General features: G+C 42.7%; 1 protein-coding gene across 2 annotated transcripts in view; it reads right to left on the bottom strand.

Moving 5' to 3' along the window:
* Positions 1 to 20,557, bottom strand: part of LOC128698903 (phenoloxidase 2) — a 63,223-nt gene that overhangs the window by 31,762 nt on the left and 10,904 nt on the right. For both annotated transcript variants that reach the window (XM_070096951.1, XM_070096950.1), the window contains exons 3-5: positions 6,835 to 6,967; positions 2,856 to 2,962; positions 483 to 596 (exon numbers count right to left, since the gene is read on the bottom strand). In XM_070096951.1, coding sequence (XP_069953052.1) covers positions 483 to 596; positions 2,856 to 2,962; positions 6,835 to 6,967 — 354 coding nt within the window. The remainder of the gene's footprint in view (positions 1 to 482; positions 597 to 2,855; positions 2,963 to 6,834; positions 6,968 to 20,557) is intronic.

Below are 20,557 nucleotides of genomic sequence, written 5' to 3'. Positions count from 1 at the left end.
GTCATCACAACACTTGGCAACAGGACCTGAACTAGTGACATCCTGCACCTACCTTGGCATCACTACATCTCACCAGCTGGAGGATGTAAGGAAGGTTGGTGAGTCCCTCTGTATGACCTGAGAGAAACCACCTTCAAGGAAAACGCTGTGTAATAAGATGCTGCACTGAAATAAGGACATTTTTTTTTGTCTATATTTGCCTCCCTACCACACTGCTATTATGTGTGTTATTGTAAACCAATAGTTAATGCGTGTCAAGTACACGAGGGTCGTTAAGGCTACATGTAAACTGTTCAGTCAAGAATACGCGACGGGCTGGAGTTTTGAGACTATGACCGCGGGTTCAATCCCGGCCGGGGGTATGGTTAATACTTTAATCCCTAAAATTGGGATCAAACTCTCAGTGTTGGTACACTGAGAGGCATACACCTTTTAGTGTATACATCCGTGCCCAGGAGCTCCTATGCAAGATTTATACACACCTGGTTAGGGGGCAGTTTGTTCACCGTCACTTGCATCTTCGTCAGCTCTTCAGCCGGCACGAACTTGTGCGGAAACACTTCCACGATCGACGGCAGACGAAGATTTCGAAATTCCTAAATACAAAATATGAAGGCAAATGAATATGAATGAACAGATGAAATCAAATAGAAATTTTGGGCCGATAAGCATTACCACCCTAAACAAATTTGTTTATTTAGTGATGTCTGAGGGAAAAAGCATGTTTATTATGCATTCTTATGAAATAATTAGAGTTTTCAACTTTTGCTATGGATTTTGTCGCCATTATCACACGACAGAAATTCTGTTTAAAACATATGAAAGATGAAATAATTCAACTAAATTTTAATATCCTTAACAATGAATACAGAGGTAACAAAATAAACAATGGAGTTGCAAATCAACTGACTTGTCATGTAGCGTCACTGAATAAAGATACATATGTAACTTAGGACATTGTTTTAGAGGTTCAGCTCGTTGGAGGCTTTATCAGTATAGTGAAAAGAAAAATGCAGAATATATATAAAAGTCAGAGGTTGGGCGAATCATGTGGAGTCAGTACGACGAGGTTAGGTGCTGGTGCGAGCCACTTGTTCCTTCATCGCCCCCCTCAAGGAAGGTTCCTTAATGTTGGTGAGGGGCTCTTGATTTAGGGAGTTGGATCTGTGCTCCAGTTCCCCGAATTAAGCCTGAAAGCCTTCTGCATCCCCCCAGGTGCTGCATAATCCTCCGGGTTTAGCGCTCCCCCCTTGATTTTAATAATAATAATAATCCTTCATCGCCACAATGTAAGATCAGTCTAGTGAGGACAGTACGCTAACATTTCCAAAGCTTAGGGCCACTGTTTTGGATGTCGCGATCAGTGATGACTCAACAATGCGATGTTTCTGCAGATTCCTTTCCTTTAGCAATAACCAAGTTTCTGTCCACTTATCGGGTGTCCTGAGTCGTGATGAACTAAGCAGGTGCTCTCTAGGTTGTCTCTGCAACACGCATATTTGTGACACATCGGTTTTTCATCCATAGTTCTGGCTGTTTTATTCACACAAACCTTACCACATCCACCACAAAGGATGGCATATTCTCAGCCACCCTGATAGGTATCTTGTTTAACAAATCTTTAATGATGGATGACGAGTTGATAGTCGCATTCAATTTGTGATTAGCTAGAGTTTGAACAACGTGACTGGCCACCTTGCTCACTGACAGAATAACACACCTGGCTACTTAACGTTCCTCTGTGGCTGTGTTGATAATGTGGTAGCCACACTTTCTTCACTCACGTAAAATTTAGAGGAAGCTGGAAGTGTGTAAATATTTCTAAAATGTGGTCACGCTCTTTGAGGATTGTGGGCTGTAAATCCTATGGACTTTCGGGAAGAACCTGATGACGACGCCTCTTTTACTATGAGTGTAACGACGTGACAGAAAAAAAAAGATGTACCAGGGCGTCCTTGTTCGTGGGTTTAGAGTATTCTTGGAAAATACGTTCACTGTGCCTAGGAGGACATACAAGAATTGAAATTTACTCTCCTCTTTTCTCATCGAGAGTAAATTTAATGGAAGGTTCTGCACTGATGATTCTGGTTATCACATTGTTGATGTCGAGTCTTCAGGGATAAAAAGTCAACATGTTATCTAAATAATACGGACATATTGCTGGAGATGAGGGATTTGAAATACAGTGATTCCAGGTGCTCCACATATAACCCGGCACGGGGGGGGGGGGAAACCAGTGGTCATTCCTAAACAATCTATAGTTATTTTCCGTAAAACAAGAGCAACTATAATTGATACGATGTCAGATTTTGCTCGGATCCCAGAGAGTCGTGTCGTTAGTGACCTTGTTACATAATATGGTCACTGCTTACATGGTGGGTACATTGGGGAAGAGAACTGTAATGTCAAAACTTGCTAGTTTCATATTCTTTATGTTTCTACTCTATTCTTAGTCCTTATTGATGTCTGATCTCTGCCCAGTATATATTATTTGCTCTTTTCTGTGATTTTTATTGAAAAAGTGCAGCAACACTAGGTTTTCACACACGATATATTTTACGTAGATTAGGTTAGGCTAAATTCGATTTGATTATTGTCCCCTGTGGGCGATAAATCTAATATCATGTCCTTTAATTTTGCACATACCTTTATTCCAATATTTATCGGTATTGTTATACCTGGTATATTGTCATATCTGGTGTATCTACCTCACTGTACTTGCATCACCTGAAGCAAATATTTTCGGATAATTCACAATATTCAAGTCTTTGCCTTAAAACACTTTTATAAATGTCCCAGTGAACAAGATGGTGCAAGACTATGTCCAGTGGCAACGTGTTGAAGAAGATTATTACCTGTTTATGAAGGATGACGAAAGACACAGCATAAATAAACAGGTTCTCATTGAGTCGATCCCTCAGCCGGCCGGCCAGTTCTATCAGCTGGATCGGCGACGAAGTTCCTGAATATAAACAACATGCTTGAATAATGTGATTAAATGGTTTAGAAGACTGTTTACCTCAACCTCCTCCTCATCTTCCATCTTTCTCCGCATTGGACTGAAGAAGTCACTGGCTGGCGAAATGTTTCCAGAGTGAACATAGTTATAGATAATTATCAACACACAAAGAAGAAAATAGCAATTATTGTTTTGTGATATGACGTGAACTTTATGAGTTTATGAGACAGTTTGTAACCAATGGTAAAAGTATTCCAATGATGATAAAAGTATTCCAATGATGATAATAAAAGTATTCCAATGATGATAATAAAAGTATTCCAGTGATAATAAAAGTATTCCAGTGATAATAAAAGTACTCCAATGATGATAATAAAAGTATCCCAGTAACAATAAAGTATCCCAGTGACAATAAAAGTATCCCAGTGACAATAAAAGTATCCCAGTGACAATAAAGTATCCCAGTGACAATAAAAGTATCCCAGTGACAATAAAAGTATCCCAGTGACAATAAAAGTATCCCAGTGACAATAAAGTATCCCAGTGACAATAAAAGTATCCCAGTGACAATAAAAGTATCCCAGTGACAATAAAGTATCCCAGTGACAATAAAAGTATCCCAGTGACAATAAAGTATCCCAGTGACAATAAAAGTATCCCAGTAACAATAAAAGTATCCCAGTAACAATAAAAGTATCCCAGTAACAATAAAAGTATCCCAGTGACAATAAAAGTATCCCAGTAACAATAAAGTATCCCAGTAACAATAAAGTATCCCAGTAACAATAAAGTATCCCAGTGACAATAAAAGTATCCCAGTGACAATAAAAGTATCCCAGTAACAATAAAAGTATCCCAGTGACAATAAAAGTATCCCAGTAACAATAAAGTATCCCAGTAACAATAAAAGTATTCCAGTGACAATAAAAGTATCCCAGTAACAATAAAGTATCCCAGTGACAATAAAAGTATCCCAGTGACAATAAAAGTATCCCAGTAACAATAAAGTATCCCAGTGACAATAAAAGTATCCCAGTAACAATAAAGTATCCCAGTAACAATAAAAGTATCCCAGTGACAATAAAAGTATCCCAGTGACAATAAAGTATCCCAGTGACAATAAAAGTATCCCAGTGACAATAAAAGTATCCCAGTAACAATAAAGTATCCCAGTAACAATAAAAGTATCCCAGTGACAATAAAAGTATCCCAGTGACAAAAGTATCCCAGTAACAATAAAAGTATCCCAGTGACAATAAAAGTATCCCAGTGACAATAAAAGTATCCCAGTGACAATAAAAGTATCCCAGTAACAATAAAAGTATCCCAGTAACAATAAAGTATCCCAGTAACAATAAAAGTATCCCAGTGACAATAAAAGTATCCCAGTAACAATAAAGTATCCCAGTGACAATAAAAGTATCCCAGTAACAATAAAGTATCCCAGTAACAATAAAAGTATCCCAGTAACAATAAAAGTATCCCAGTGACAATAAAAGTATCCCAGTGACAATAAAAGTATCCCAGTGACAATAAAAGTATCCCAGTGACAATAAAAGTATCCCAGTGACAATAAAAGTATCCCAGTAACAATAAAGTATCCCAGTGACAATAAAAGTATCCCAGTAACAATAAAAGTATCCCAGTGACAATAAAAGTATCCAAGTAACATTAAAAGTATCCCAGTGACAATAAAAGTATCCCAGTAACAATAAAGTATCCCAGTGACAATAAAAGTATCCCAGTAACAATAAAAGTATCCCAGTGACAATAAAGTATCCCAGTGACAATAAAAGTATCCCAGTAACAATAAAGTATCCCAGTGACAATAAAAGTATCCCAGTAACAATAAAAGTATCCCAGTGACAATAAAAGTATCCCAGTAACAATAAAGTATCCCAGTGACAATAAAAGTATCCCAGTGACAATAAAAGTATCCCAGTAACAATAAAAGTATCCCAGTAACAATAAAAGTATCCCAGTAACAATAAAAGTATCCCAGTAACAATAAAGTATCCCAGTAACAATAAAAGTATCCCAGTGACAATAAAAGTATCCCAGTAACAATAAAGTATCCCAGTGACAATAAAAGTATCCCAGTGACAATAAAAGTATCCCAGTAACAATAAAAGTATCCCAGTGACAATAAAAGTATCCCAGTAACAATAAAAGTATCCCAGTGACAATAAAAGTATCCCAGTAACAAAAGTATCCCAGTGACAATAAAAGTATCCCAGTGACAATAAAAGTATCCCAGTAACAATAAAAGTATCCCAGTGACAATAAAAGTATCCCAGTAACAATAAAAGTATCCCAGTGACAATAAAAGTATCCCAGTGACAATAAAAGTATCCCAGTAACAATAAAAGTATCCCACTGACAATAAAAGTATCCCAGTGACAATAAAAGTATCCCAGTAACAATGAAGTATCCCAGTGACAATAAAAGTATCCCAGTGACAATAAAAGTATCCCAGTGACAATAAAAGTATCCCAGTAACAATAAAAGTATCCCAGTGACAATAAAAGTATCCCAGTGACAATAAAAGTATCCCAGTAACAATAAAGTATCCCAGTGACAATAAAAGTATCCCAGTGACAATAAAAGTATCCCAGTAACAATAAAGTATCCCAGTAACAATAAAAGTATCCCAGTGACAATAAAAGTATCCCAGTAACAATAAAAGTATCCCGGTGACAATAAAAGTATCCCAGTAACAATAAAAGTATCCCAGTGACAATAAAAGTATCCCAGTAACAATAAAAGTATCCCAGTGACAATAAAAGTATCTCAGTAACAATAAAAGTATCCCAGTGACAATAAAAGTATCCCAGTAACAATAAAAGTATCCCAGTGACAATAAAAGTATCCCAGTGACAATAAAAGTATCCCAGTAACAATAAAAGTATCTTGCTGCCCTTTACCCTTTCACCATCCACTGCCCCGCTGTTATCCGTAACCTGTTGCTCATCCATCTCCCTTTTGCCACCTGATGCCCTCGCTTCCTTCCTGCCCTGCAGCGCTGTATAGTCCTTGTGGCTTAGCGCTTCTTTTTGATTATAATAATAATAATAACAATAAAAGTATCCCGGTGACAATAAAAGTATCCCAGTAACAATAAAAGTATCCCAGTGACAATAAAAGTATCCCAGTAACAATAAAAGTATCCCAGTGACAATAAAAGTATCCCAGTAACAATAAAAGTATCCCAGTGACAATAAAAGTATCCCAGTAACAATAAAAGTATCCCAGTGACAATAAAAGTATCCCAGTGACAATAAAAGTATCCCAGTGACAATATAAGTATCCCAGTAACAATAAAGTATCCCAGTGACAATAAAAGTATCCCAGTAACAATAAAAGTATCCCAGTAACAATAAAAGTATCCCAGTAACAATAAAAGTATCCCAGTAACAATAAAAGTATCCCAGTAACAATAAAAGTATCCCAGTAACAATAAAAGTATCCCAGTAACAATAAAAGTATCCCAGTGACAATAAAAGTATCCCAGTGACAATAAAAGTATCCCAGTAACAATAAAAGTATCCCAGTGACAATAAAAGTATCCCAGTAACAATAAAAGTATCCCAGTAACAATAAAAGTATCCCAGTAACAATAAAAGTATCCCAGTAACAATAAAAGTATCCCAGTAACAATAAAAGTATCCCAGTAACAATAAAAGTATCCCAGTAACAATAAAAGTATCCCAGTAACAAAAGTATCCCAGTAACAATAAAAGTATCCCAGTGGTCAGGTAATAAACTGAAGGTAACTTTTATTTTCTCGTGGTTACTGAAACTCATTTTTTAATGAAATGAAAAAAAAATGTCTAAAAAAAATTCCATTCAATATTAATTTGCATGTTTGTACTTACTCATTAAGACATCACAAAGATCCTTGGCGGCACGACGATGACTCTGGACGAAGGTAGAGAACACTCTACCCCGGGGTATGTTGAGAGCAGTACCCAGGTTGAGGCCTCCAGTCCTGTCTGTTGGCACATCTCCCTGTCAAACACAACCTTATGTAAGTACTGGATGTGCATGTCATCGTATTGGATGTGCATGTCATCGTATTGGATGTGTATGTCATCGTACTGGATGTGCATGTCATCGTATTGGATGTGCATGTCATCGTATTGGATGTGCATATCATCGTATTGGATGTGCATGTCATCGTACTGGATGTGCATATCATCGTACTGGATGTGCATGTCATCGTACTGGATGTGCATATCATCGTACTGGATGTGCATGTCATCGTACTGGATGTGCATGTCATCGTACTGGATGTGCATATCATCGTACTGGATGTGCATGTCATCGTATTGGATGTGCATGTCATCGTATTGGATGTGCATATCATCGTATTGGATGTGCATGTCATCGTACTGGATGTGCATATCATCGTACTGGATGTGCATGTCATCGTACTGGATGTGCATGTCATCGTATTGGATGTGCATGTCATCGTATTGGATGTGCATATCATCGTATTGGATGTGCATGTCATCGTACTGGATGTGCATATCATCGTACTGGATGTGCATGTCATCGTACTGGATGTGCATATCATCGTACTGGATGTGCATGTCATCGTATTGGATGTGCATGTCATCGTATTGGATGTGCATATCATCGTATTGGATGTGCATGTCATCGTATTGGATGTGCATGTCATCGTACTGGATGTGCATGTCATCGTATTGGATGTGCATGTCATCGTATTGGATGTGCATATCATCGTATTGGATGTGCATGTCATCGTACTGGATGTGCATATCATCGTACTGGATGTGCATGTCATCGTACTGGATGTGCATATCATCGTACTGGATGTGCATGTCATCGTACTGGATGTGCATGTCATCGTACTGGATGTGCATGTCATTGTACTGGATGTGCATGTTGATGTACTGGATGTGCATGTTGATGTACTGGATGTGCATGTTGATGTACTGGATGTGCATGTTGATGTACTGGATGTGCATGTTGATGTACTGGATGTGCATGTTGATGTACTGGATGTGCATGTTGATGTACTGGATGTGCATGTTGTTGTATTGGATGTGCATGTTGTTGTATTGGATGTGCATGTCGTTGTATTGGATGTGCATTTTGTTGTATTGGATGTGCATGTTGTTGTATTGGATGTGCATGTCGTTGTATTGGATGTGCATGTCGTTGTATTGGATGTGCATGTTGTTGTATTGGATGTGCATGTTGTTGTATTGGATGTGCATGTTGTTGTATTGGATGTGCATGTTGTTGTATTGGATGTGCATGTTGTTGTATTGGATGTGCATGTTGTTGTATTGGATGTGCATGTTGTTGTACTGGATGTGCATGTCATTGTACTGGATGTGCATGTCATTGTATTGGATGTGCATGTTATTGTATTGGATGTGCATGTCATTGTATTGGATGTGCATGTTATTGTACTGGATGTGCATGTCATTGTACTGGATGTGCATGACATTGTATTGGATGTGCATGTCATTGTATTGGATGTGCATGTTATTGTACTGGATGTGCATGTCATTGTACTGGATGTGCATGACATTGTATTGGATGTGCATGTTATTGTACTGGATGTGCATGTCATTGTACTGGATGTGCATGACATTGTATTGGATGTGCATGTTATTGTACTGGAAGTGCATGTCATTGTATTGGATGTGCATGTCATTGTATTTGATGTGCATGTCATTGTATTGGATGTGCATGTCATTGTATTTGATGTGCATGTCATTGTATTGGATGTGCATGTCATTGTATTGGATGTGCATGTCATTGTATTTGATGTGCATGTCATTGTATTGGATGTGCATGTCATTGTATTTGATGTGCATGTCATTGTATTGGATGTGCATGTCTTGTATTGGATGTTCATGTTATTGTACTGGAAGTGCATGTCATTGTATTGGATTGCATGTTGTTGTACTGGATGTGCATGTCATTGTATTGGATGTGAATATCATTGTATTTGATGTGCATGTTGTTGTACTGGATGTGCATGTCATTGTATTGGATGTGAATGTCATTGTATTTGATGTGCATGTTGTTGTACTGGATGTGCATGTCATTGTATTGGATGTGAATGTCATTGTATTTGATGTGCATGTCATTGTACTGGATGTGCATGTCATTGTATAGGATGTGCATGTTATTGTATTGGATGCGCATGTCACTGCAGTGAATGCGCATGTCACTGTACTGGATGTACGTGTCACCGTAATAAATGCACACATAGAAGGACAAAAAGTTTACTATCACAGAGCGATGTTATGTACATAAAACAAACATAGAGAACAAAGTCTTTCTTAAGAATATATTTCGCTCAATGAGACCATCATCAAGGCAAAATTTGATAAAGAAAAACCATGATCTATTGTATTTTCTTTTGTTCTGTTCAATTTCCGTATTAGCTCCTTCGTATCTTTGTATTTGATCCGCTGAATCTTTGTATTACTCATGTATAAGGACGTCATAACACTCGATTTTGAGTGCAGCAACACTACTAGTGCAGCAACACTACTAGTGCAGCAACACTACTAGTGCAGCAACACTACTAGTGCAGCAACACTACTAGTGCAGCAACACTACTAGGGTCAGCAACACTACTAGTGCAGCAACACTACTACTGCAGCAACACTACTACTGCAGCAACACTACTACTGCAGCAACACTACTAGTGCAGCAACACTACTACTGCAGCAACACTATTACTGCAGCAACACTACTAGTGCAGCAACACTACTAGTGCAGCAACACTACTAGTGCAGCAACACTACTAGTGCAGCAACACTACTAGGGTCAGCAACACTACTAGTGCAGCAACACTACTAGTGCAGCAACACTACTACTGCAGCAACACTATTACTGCAGCAACACTACTACTGCAGCAACACTATTACTGCAGCAACACTACTAGTGCAGCAACACTACTAGTGCAGCAACACTACTAGGGTCAGCAACACTACTAGTGCAGCAACAATACTACTGCAGCAACACTACTACTGCAGCAACACTATTACTGCAGCAACACTACTACTGCAGCAACACTACTAGTGCAGCAACACTACTAGTGCAGCAACATCATTAGTGAAGCAACACTACTAGTGTAGCAACATTACTAGTGCAGCAACACTACTAGTGCAGCAACACTACTAGTGCAGCAACACTACTAGTGCAGCAACACTACTAGTGCAGCAACACTACTAGTGCAAGAACACTAATAGTGCAGCAACACTGCTAGTCCAGCAACACTACTAGTGCAGCAACACTACTAGTGCAGCAACACTACTAGTGCAGCAACACTACTAGTGCTGCAACACTACTAGTGCAGCAACACTACTAGTGCAGCAACATTACTAGTGCAGCAACACTACTAGTGCAGCAACACTCCTAGTGCAGCAACACTACTAGGGTCAGCAACACTTCTAGTGCAGCAACATTACTAGTGCAGCAACACTACTAGTGCAGCAACACTACTAGTGCAGCAACACTACTAGTGCAGCAACACTACTAGTGCAGCAACACTACTAGGGTCAGCAACACTACTAGTGCAGCAACACTACTAGTGCAGCAACACTACTAGTGCAGCAACACTACTAGTACAGCAACACTGCTAGTGCACCAACACTACTAGTGCAGCAACACTACTCGTGCAGCAACACTACTAGGGTCAGCAACACTACTAGTGCAGCAACACTACTAGTACAGCAACACTGCTTGTGCAGCAACACTACTAGTGCAGCAACACTACTAGTGCAGCAACACTACTAGTGCAGCAACACTACTAGGGTCAGCAACACTACTAGTACAGCAACACTACTAGTGCAGCAACACTACTAGTGCAGCAACACTACTAGTACAGGAACACTACTAGGGACAGCAACACTACTAGTGCAGCAACACTACTAGTGCAGCAACACTACTAGTGCAGCAACACTACTAGGGTCAGCAACACTACTAGTGCAGCAACACTACTAGTGCAGCAACACTACTAGGGTCAGCAACACTACTAGTGCAGCAACACTACTAGTGCAGCAACACTACTTGTGCAGGAACACTACTAGGGTCAGCAACACTACTAGTGCAGCAACACTACTAGTGCAGCAACACTACTAGTGCAGCAACGCTACTAGTGCAGCAACACTACTAGTGCAGCAACATTACTAGTGCAGCAACACTACTAGTGCAGCAACACTACTAGTCCAGCAACACTACTAGTGCAGCAACACTACAAGTCCAGCAACACTACCAGTGCAGCAACACTACTAATGTCAGCAACACTACTAGTGCAGCAACACTACTAGTGCAGCAACACTACTAGTGCAGCAACACTACTAGTGCAGCAACGCTACTAGTGCAGCAACACTACTAGTGCAGCAACACTACTAGTGCAGCAACACTACTAGTGCAGCAACAATACTAGTACAGCAACACTACTAGTGCAGCAACACTACTAGGGTCAGGAACACTACTAGTGCAGCAACACTACTAGTGCAGCAACACTACTAGTGCAGCAACACTACTCGGGTCAGCAACACTACTAGTGCAGCAACACTACTAGTGCAGCAACACTACTAGTGCAGCAACACTACAAGTGCAGCAACACTACTAGGGTCAGCAACACTACTAGTGCAGCAACACTACTAGTGCAGCAACACTACTAGTACACCAACACTACTAGTGCAGCAACACTACTAGTGCAGCAACACTACTCGTGCAGCAACACTACTAGGGTCAGCAACACTACTAGTGCAGCAACACTACTAGTACAGCAACACTGCTTGTGCAGCAACACTACTAGTGCAGCAACACTACTAGTGCAGCAACACTACTAGTGCAGCAACACTACTAGGGTCAGCAACACTACTAGTACAGCAACACTACTAGTGCAGCAACACTACTAGTGCAGCAACACTACTAGTACAGCAACACTAGTAGGGTCAGCAACACTACTAGTGCAGCAACACTACTAGTGCAGCAACACTACTAGTGCAGCAACACTACTAGGGTCAGCAACACTACTAGTGCAGCAACACTACTAGTGCAGCAACACTACTAGGGTCAGCAACACTACTAGTGCAGCAACACTACTAGTGCAGCAACACTACTTGTGCAGGAACACTACTAGGGTCAGCAACACTACTAGTGCAGCAACACTACTAGTGCAGCAACACTACTAGTGCAGCAACGCTACTAGTGCAGCAACACTACTAGTGCAGCAACATTACTAGTGCAGCAACACTACTAGTGCAGCAACACTACTAGTCCAGCAACACTACTTGGGTCAGCAACACTACTAGTGCAGCAACACTACTAATGCAGCAACACTGCTAGGGTCAGCAACACTACTAGTGCAGCAACACTACTAGGGTCAGCAACACTACTAGTGCAGCAACACTACTAGTGCAGCAACACTACTAGTGCAGCAACACTACTAGGGTCAGCAACACTACTAGTGCAGCAACACTACTAGTGCAGCAACACTACTAGTGCAGCAAAACTACTAGTTCAGCAACACTACTAGTGCAGCAACACTACTAGGGTCAGCAACACTACTAGTGCAGCAACACTACTAGTGCAGTAACACTACTAGTACAGCAACGCTAGTGCAGCAACACTACTAGTACAGCAACACTACTAGTGCAGCAAAACTACTATTGCAGCAACACTACTAGGGTCAGCAACATTTCTAGTGCAGCAACGCTACTAGTACAGCAACACTACTTGTGCATCAACACTACTAGTACAGCAACACTACTAGTGCAGCAACACTACTAGTGCAGCAACACTACTAGTACAGCAACACTACTAGGGTCAGCAAAACTACTAATGCAGCAACACTACTAGTGCAGCAACACTACTAGTACAGCAACACTACTAGGGTCAGCAACACTACTAGTGCAGCAACACTACTAGGGTCAGCAAACACTACTAGTGCAGCAACACTACTAGTGCAGCAATACTACTAGGGTCAGCATCACTACTAGTGCACCAACACTACTAGTACAGCAACACTACATGTACAGCAACACTACTAGTGCAGCAACACTACTAGTGCAGCAACACTACTAGTGCAGCAACACTACTAGGGTCAGCAACACTACTAGTGCAGCAACACTACTAGTGCAGCAACACTACTAGGGTCAGCAACACTACTAGTGCAGCAACACTACTAGGGTCAGCAACACTACTAGTGCAGCAACACTACTAGTGCAGCAACACTACTAGTGCTGCAACACTACTAGTGCAGCAACACTACTAGGGTCTGCAACACTACTAGTGCAGCAACACTACTAGTGCAGCAACACTACTAGGGTCAGCAACACTACTAGTGCAGCAACATTACTAGTGCAGCAACACTACTAGTGCAGCAACATTACTAGTGCAGCAACACTACTAGTGTAGCAACACTACTAGGGTCAGCAACACTACTAGTGCAGCAACACTACTTGTGCAGCAACACTACTAGTGCAGCAACACTACTAGGGTCAGCAACACTACTAGTGCAGCAGCACTACTAGTGCAGCAACACTACTAGTGCAGCAACGCTACTAGTGCAGCAACACTACTAGTGCAGCAACACTACTAGTGCAGCAACACTACTAGTGCAGCAACACTAGTGCAGCAACACTACTAGTGCAGCAACACTACTAGGGTCAGCAAAACTACTAGTGCAGCAACACTACTAGTGCAGCAACACTACTAGTGCAACAGCACTACTAGGGTCAGCAACACTACTAGTGCAGCAACAATACTAGTGCAGCAACACTACTAGTGCAGCAACACTACTAATGTCAGCAACACTACTAGTGCAGCAACACTACTAGTGCAGCAACACTACTAGTGCAGCAACACTACTAGGGTCAGCAACACTACTAGTGCAGCAACACTTCTAGTGCAGGAACACTACGAGTGCAGCAACACTACTATCGTCAGCAACACTACTAGTGCAGCAACACTACTAGTGCAGCAGCACTACTAGGGTCAGCAACACTACTAGTACAGCAACACTACTAGTGCAGCAACACTACTAGTGCAGCAGCACTACTAGGGTCAGCAACACTACTAGGGTCAGCAACACTACTAGTGCAGCAACACTACTAGTGCAGCAACACTACTAGGGTAAGCAACACTACTAGTGCAGCAACACTACTAGTGCAGCAACACTACTAGGGTCAGCAACACTACTAGTGCAGCAACACTACTAGTGCAGCAACACTACTAGTGCAGCAACACTACTAGTGCAGCAACACTACTAGGGTCAGGAACACTACTAGTGCAGCAACACTACTAGTGCAGCAACACTACTAGGGTCAGCAACACTACTAGTACAGCAATAATACTAGTACAGCAACACTACTAGTGCAGCAACACTACTAGGGCAGCAACACTACTAGTGCAGCAACACTACTAGTGCAGCAACACTACTAGGGTCAGCAACACTACTAGTGCAGCAACACTACTAGGGTCAGCAACACTACTAGTGCAGCAACACTACTAGTGCAGCAACACTACTAGTACAGCAACACTACTAGTGCAGCGACACTACTAGTGCAGCAACACTACTAGTGCAGCAACAATACTATTGCAGCAACACTACTAGTGCAACAACACTACTAGGGTCAGCAACACTACTAGTGCAGCAACACTACTAGTGCAGCAACACTGCTGGGGTCAGCAACACTACTAGTGCAGCAACACTACTAGTGCAGCAACACTACTAGTGCAGCAACACTACTAGGGTCAGCAACACTACTAGTGCAGCAACACTACTTGTGCAGCAACACTACTAGTGCAGCAACACTACTAGTGCAGCAACACTACTAGTGCAGCAACACTACTAGTGCAGTAACACTACTAGTGCAGCAACACTACTAGGGTCAGCAACACTATTAGTGCAGCAACACTACTAGTGCAGCAACACTACTAGTGCAGCAACGCTACTAGTGCAGCAACACTACTAGTGCAGCAACACTACTAGTGCAGCAACACTACTAGGGTCAGCAACACTACTAGTGCAGCAACACTACTAGTGCAGCAACACTACCAGTGCAGCAACACTACTAATGTCAGCAACACTACTAGTGCAGCAACACTACTAGTGCAGCAACACTACTAGTGCAGCAACACTACTAGTGCAGCAACGCTACTAGTGCAGCAACACTACAAGTGCAGCAACACTACTAGTGCAGCAACACTACTAGTGCAGCAACACTACTAGTACAGCAACACTACTAGTGCAGCAACACTACTAGGGTCAGGAACACTACTAGTGCAGCAACACTACTAGTGCAGCAACACTACTAGTGCAGCAACACTACTCGGGTCAGCAACACTACTAGTGCAGCAACACTACTAGTGCAGCAACACTACTAGTGCAGCAACACTACTAGTGCAGCAACACTACTAGGGTCAGCAACACTACTAGTGCAGCAACACTACTAGTGCAGCAACACTACTAGTGCAGCAACACTACTAGTACAGCAACACTACTAGTGCAGCAACACTACTAGTGCAGCAACACTACTCGTGCAGCAACACTACTAGGGTCAGCAACACTACTAGTGCAGCAACACTACTAGTACAGCAACACTGCTTGTGCAGCAACACTACTAGTGCAGCAACACTACTAGTGCAGCAACACTACTAGTGCAGCAACACTACTAGGGTCAGCAACACTACTAGTACAGCAACACTACTAGTGCAGCAACACTACTAGTGCAGCAACACTACTAGTACAGCAACACTACTAGGGTCAGCAACACTACTAATGCAGCAACACTACTAGTGCAGCAACACTACTAGTGCAGCAACACTACTAGGGTCAGCAACACTACTAGTGCAGCAACACTACTAGTGCAGCAACACTACTAGGGTCAGCAACACTACTAGTGCAGCAACACTACTAGTGCAGCAACACTACTTGTGCAGGAACACTACTAGGGTCAGCAACACTACTAGTGCAGCAACACTACTAGTGCAGCAACACTACTAGTGCAGCAACGCTACTAGTGCAGCAACACTACTAGTGCAGCAACATTACTAGTGCAGCAACACTACTAGTGCAGCAACACTACTAGTCCAGCAACACTACTAGGGTCAGCAACACTACTAGTGCAGCTGCACTAGTAGTGTTGCTGCACTAGTAGTGTTGCTGCACTAGTAGTGTTGCTGCACTAGTAGTGTTGCTGACCGTAGTAGTGTTGCTACACTGGTAGGGTTGCTGCACAAGTCGTGTTGCTGCACTAGTAGTGTTGCTGACCCTAGTAGTGTTGCTGCACTAGTAGTGTTGCTGCACTAGTAGTGTTGCTGCACTAGTAGCGTTGCTGCACTAGTAGTGTTGCTGCACTAGTAGTGTTGCTGCACTAATAGTGTTGCTGACCCTACTAGTGCAGCAACACTACTATTGCAGCAACACTACTAGTGCAGCAACACTACTAGTGCAGCAACACTACTAGTGCCGCAACACTACTAGGGTCAGCAACACTATTAGTGCAGCAACACGACTAGTGCAGCAACACTACTAGTGCAGCAACGCTACTAGTGCAGCAACACTACTAGTGCAGCAACACTACTAGTGCAGCAACACTACTAGGGTCAGCAACACTACTAGTGCAGCAACACTACTTGTGCAGCAACACTACCAGTGCAGCAACACTACTAATGTCAGCAACGCTACTAGTGCAGCAACACTACTAGTGCAGCAACACTACTAGTGCAGCAACACTACTAGTGCAGCAACGCTACTAGTGCAGCAACACTACTAGTGCAGCAACACTACTAGTGCAGCAACACTACTAGTGCGGCAACACTACTAGTACAGCAACACTACTAGTGCAGCAACACTACTAGGGTCAGGAACACTACTAGTGCAGCAACGCTACTAGCGCAGCAACACTACTAGTGCAGCAACACTACTCGGGTCAGCAACACTACTAGTGCAGCAACACTACTAGTGCAGCAACACTACTAGTGCAGCAACACTACTAGTGCAGCAACACTACTAGGGTCATCAACACTACTAGTGCAGCAACACTACTAGTGCAGCAACACTACTAGTGCAGCAACACTACTAGTGCAGCAACACTACTCGTGCAGCAACACTACTAGGGTCAGCAACACTACTAGTGTAGCAACACTACTAGTACAGCAACACTGCTTGTGCAGCAACACTACTAGTGCAGCAACACTACTAGTGCAGCAACACTACTAGTGCAGCAACACTACTAGGGTCAGCAACACTACTAGTACAGCAACACTACTAGTGCAGCAACACTACTAGTGCAGCAAGACTACTAGTACAGCAACACTAGTAGGGTCAGCAACACTACTAGTGCAGCAACACTACTAGTGCAGCAACACTACTAGTGTAGCAACACTACTAGGGTCAGCAACACTACTAGTGCAGCAACACTACTATGGTCAGCAACACTACTAGTGCAGCAACACTATTTGTGCAGGAACACTACTAAGGTCAGCAACACTACTAGTGCAGCAACACTACTAGTGCAGCAACACTACTAGTGCAGCAACGCTACTAGTGCAGCAACACTACTAGTGCAGCAACATTACTAGTGCAGCAACACTACTAGTGCAGCAACACTACTAGTCCAGCAACACTACTAGGGTCAGCAACACTACTAGTGCAGCAACACTACTAGTGCAGCAACACTACTAGGGTCAGCAACACTACTAGTGCAGCAACACTACTAGGGTCAGCAACACTACTAGTGCAGCAACACTACTAGTGCAGCAACACTACTAGTGCAGCAACACTACTAGGGTCAGCAACACTACTAGTGCAGCAACACTACTAGTGCAGCAATACTACTAGTGCAGCAACACTACTAGTTCAGCAACACTACTAGTGCAGCAACACTACTAGGGTCAGCAACACTACTAGTGCAGCAACTCTACTAGTGCAGTAACACTACTAGTACAGCAACGCTAGTGCAGCAACACTACTAGTACAGCAACACTACTAGTGCAGCAACACTACTATTGCAGCAACACTACTAGGGTCAGCAACACTACTAGTGCAGCAACGCTACTAGTACAGGAACACTACTTGTGCATCAACACTACTAGTACAGCAACACTACTAGTGCAGCAACACTACTAGTGCAGCAACACTACTAGTACAGCAACACTACTAGGGTCAGCAACACTACTAGTACAGCAACACTACTAGTGCAGCAACACTACTAGTGCAGCAACACTACTAGTACAGCAACACTACTAGGGTCAGCAAAACTACTAATGCAGCAACACTACTAGTGCAGCAACACTACTAGTGCAGCAACACTACTAGTACAGCAACACTACTAGGGTCAGCAACACTACTAGTGCAGCAACACTACTAGGGTCAGCAAACACTACTAGTGCAGCAACACTACTAGTGCAGCAATACTACTAGGGTCAGCATCACTACTGGTGCAGCAACACTACTAGTGTAGCAACACTACATGTACAGCAACACTACTAGTGCAGCAACACTACTAGTGCAGCAACACTACTAGTGCAGCAACACTACTAGGGTCAGCAACACTACTAGTGCAGCAACACTACTAGTGCAGCAACACTACTAGTGCAGCAACACTACTAGGGTCAGCAACACTACTAGTGCAGCAACACTACTAGGGTCAGCAACACTACTAGTGCAGCAACACTACTAGTGCAGCAACACTACTAGTGCTGCAACACTACTAGTGCAGCAACACTACTAGGGTCTGCAACACTACTAGTGCAGCAACACTACTAGTGCAGCAATACTACTAGGGTCAGCATCACTACTGGTGCAGCAACACTACTAGTACAGCAACACTACATGTACAGCAACACTACTAGTGCAGCAACACTACTAGTGCAGCAACACTACTAGTGCAGCAACACTACTAGGGTCAGCAACACTACTAGTGCAGCAACACTACTAGCGCAGCAACACTACTAGTGCAGCAACACTACTAGGGTCAGCAACACTACTAGTGCAGCAACACTACTAGGGTCAGCAACACTACTAGTGCAGCAACACTACTAGTGCAGCAACACTACTAGTGCTGCAACACTACTAGTGCAGCAACACTACTAGGGTCTGCAACACTACTTGTGCAGCAACACTACTAGTGCAGCAATACTACTATTGTCAGCAACACTACTAGTGCAGCAACATTACTAGTGCAGCAACACTACTAGTGCAGCAACATTACTAGTGCAGCAACACTACTAGTGTAGCAACACTACTAGGGTCAGCAACACTACTAGTGCAGCAACACTACTAGTGCAGCAACACTACTAGTGCAGCAGCACTACTAGTGCAGCAACACTACTAGTGCAGCAACACTAGTTCAGCAACACTACTAGTGCAGCAACACTACTAGTGCAGCAACACTACTAGTGCAGCAACACTAGTGCAGCAACACTACTAGTGCAGCAACACTACTAGGGTCAGCAACACTACTAGTGCAGCAACACTACTAGTGCAGCAACACTACTAGTGCAGCAGCACTACTAGGGTCAGCAACACTACTAGTGCAGCAACACTACTAGTGCAGCAACACTAGTGCAGCAACACTACTAGGGTCAGCAACACTACTAGTGCAGCAACACTACTAGTGCAGCAACACTACTAGTGCAGCAACACTACTAGGGTCAGCAACACTACTAGTGCAGCAACACTTCTAGTGCAGCAACACTACTAGTGCAGCAACACTACTATCGTCAGCAACACTACTAGTGCAGCAACACTACTAGTGCAGCAGCACTACTAGGGTCAGCAACACTACTAGTACAGCAACACTACTAGTGCAGCAACACTACTAGTGCAGCAGCACTACTAGGGTCAGCAACACTACTAGGGTCAGCAACACTACTAGTGCAGCAACACTACTAGTGCAGCAACACTACTAGGGTCAGCAACACTACTAGTGCAGCAACACTACTAGTGCAGCAACACTACTAGGGTCAGCAACACTACTAGTGCAGCAACACTACTAGTACAGCAACACTACTAGTGCAGCGACACTACTAGTGCAGCAACACTACTAGTGCAGCAACACTACTAGTACAGCAACACTACTAGTGCAGCAACACTACTAGGGTCAGCAACACTACTAGTGCAGCAACACTTCTAGTGCAGCAACACTACTAGTGCAGCAACACTGCTATCGTCAGCAACACTACTAATGCAGCAACACTACTAGTGCAGCAACACTACTAGTACAGCAACACTACTAGTACAGCAACACTACTAGTGCAGCAACACTACTAGGGTCAGCAACACTACTAGTGCAGCAACACTACTAGTGCAGCAACACTAGTGCAGCAACACTACTAGTGCAGCAACACTACTAGGGTCAGCAACACTACTAGTGCAGCAACACTACTAGTGCAGCAACACTACTAGTGCAGCAACACTACTAGTACAGCAACACTACTAGTGCAGCAACACTACTAGGGTCAGCAACACTACTAGTGCAGCAACACTTCTAGTGCAGCAACACTACTAGTGCAGCAACACTACTATCGTCAGCAACACTACTAATGCAGCAACACTACTAGTGCAGCAGTACTACTAGGGTCAGC

The sequence above is a fragment of the Cherax quadricarinatus genome, chromosome 55, assembly GCF_038502225.1.
Source record: "Cherax quadricarinatus isolate ZL_2023a chromosome 55, ASM3850222v1, whole genome shotgun sequence".
NCBI classification, from domain to species: Eukaryota; Metazoa; Arthropoda; class Malacostraca; order Decapoda; family Parastacidae; genus Cherax; species Cherax quadricarinatus.
This window is presented reverse-complemented; position numbering and strand designations above follow the sequence as displayed.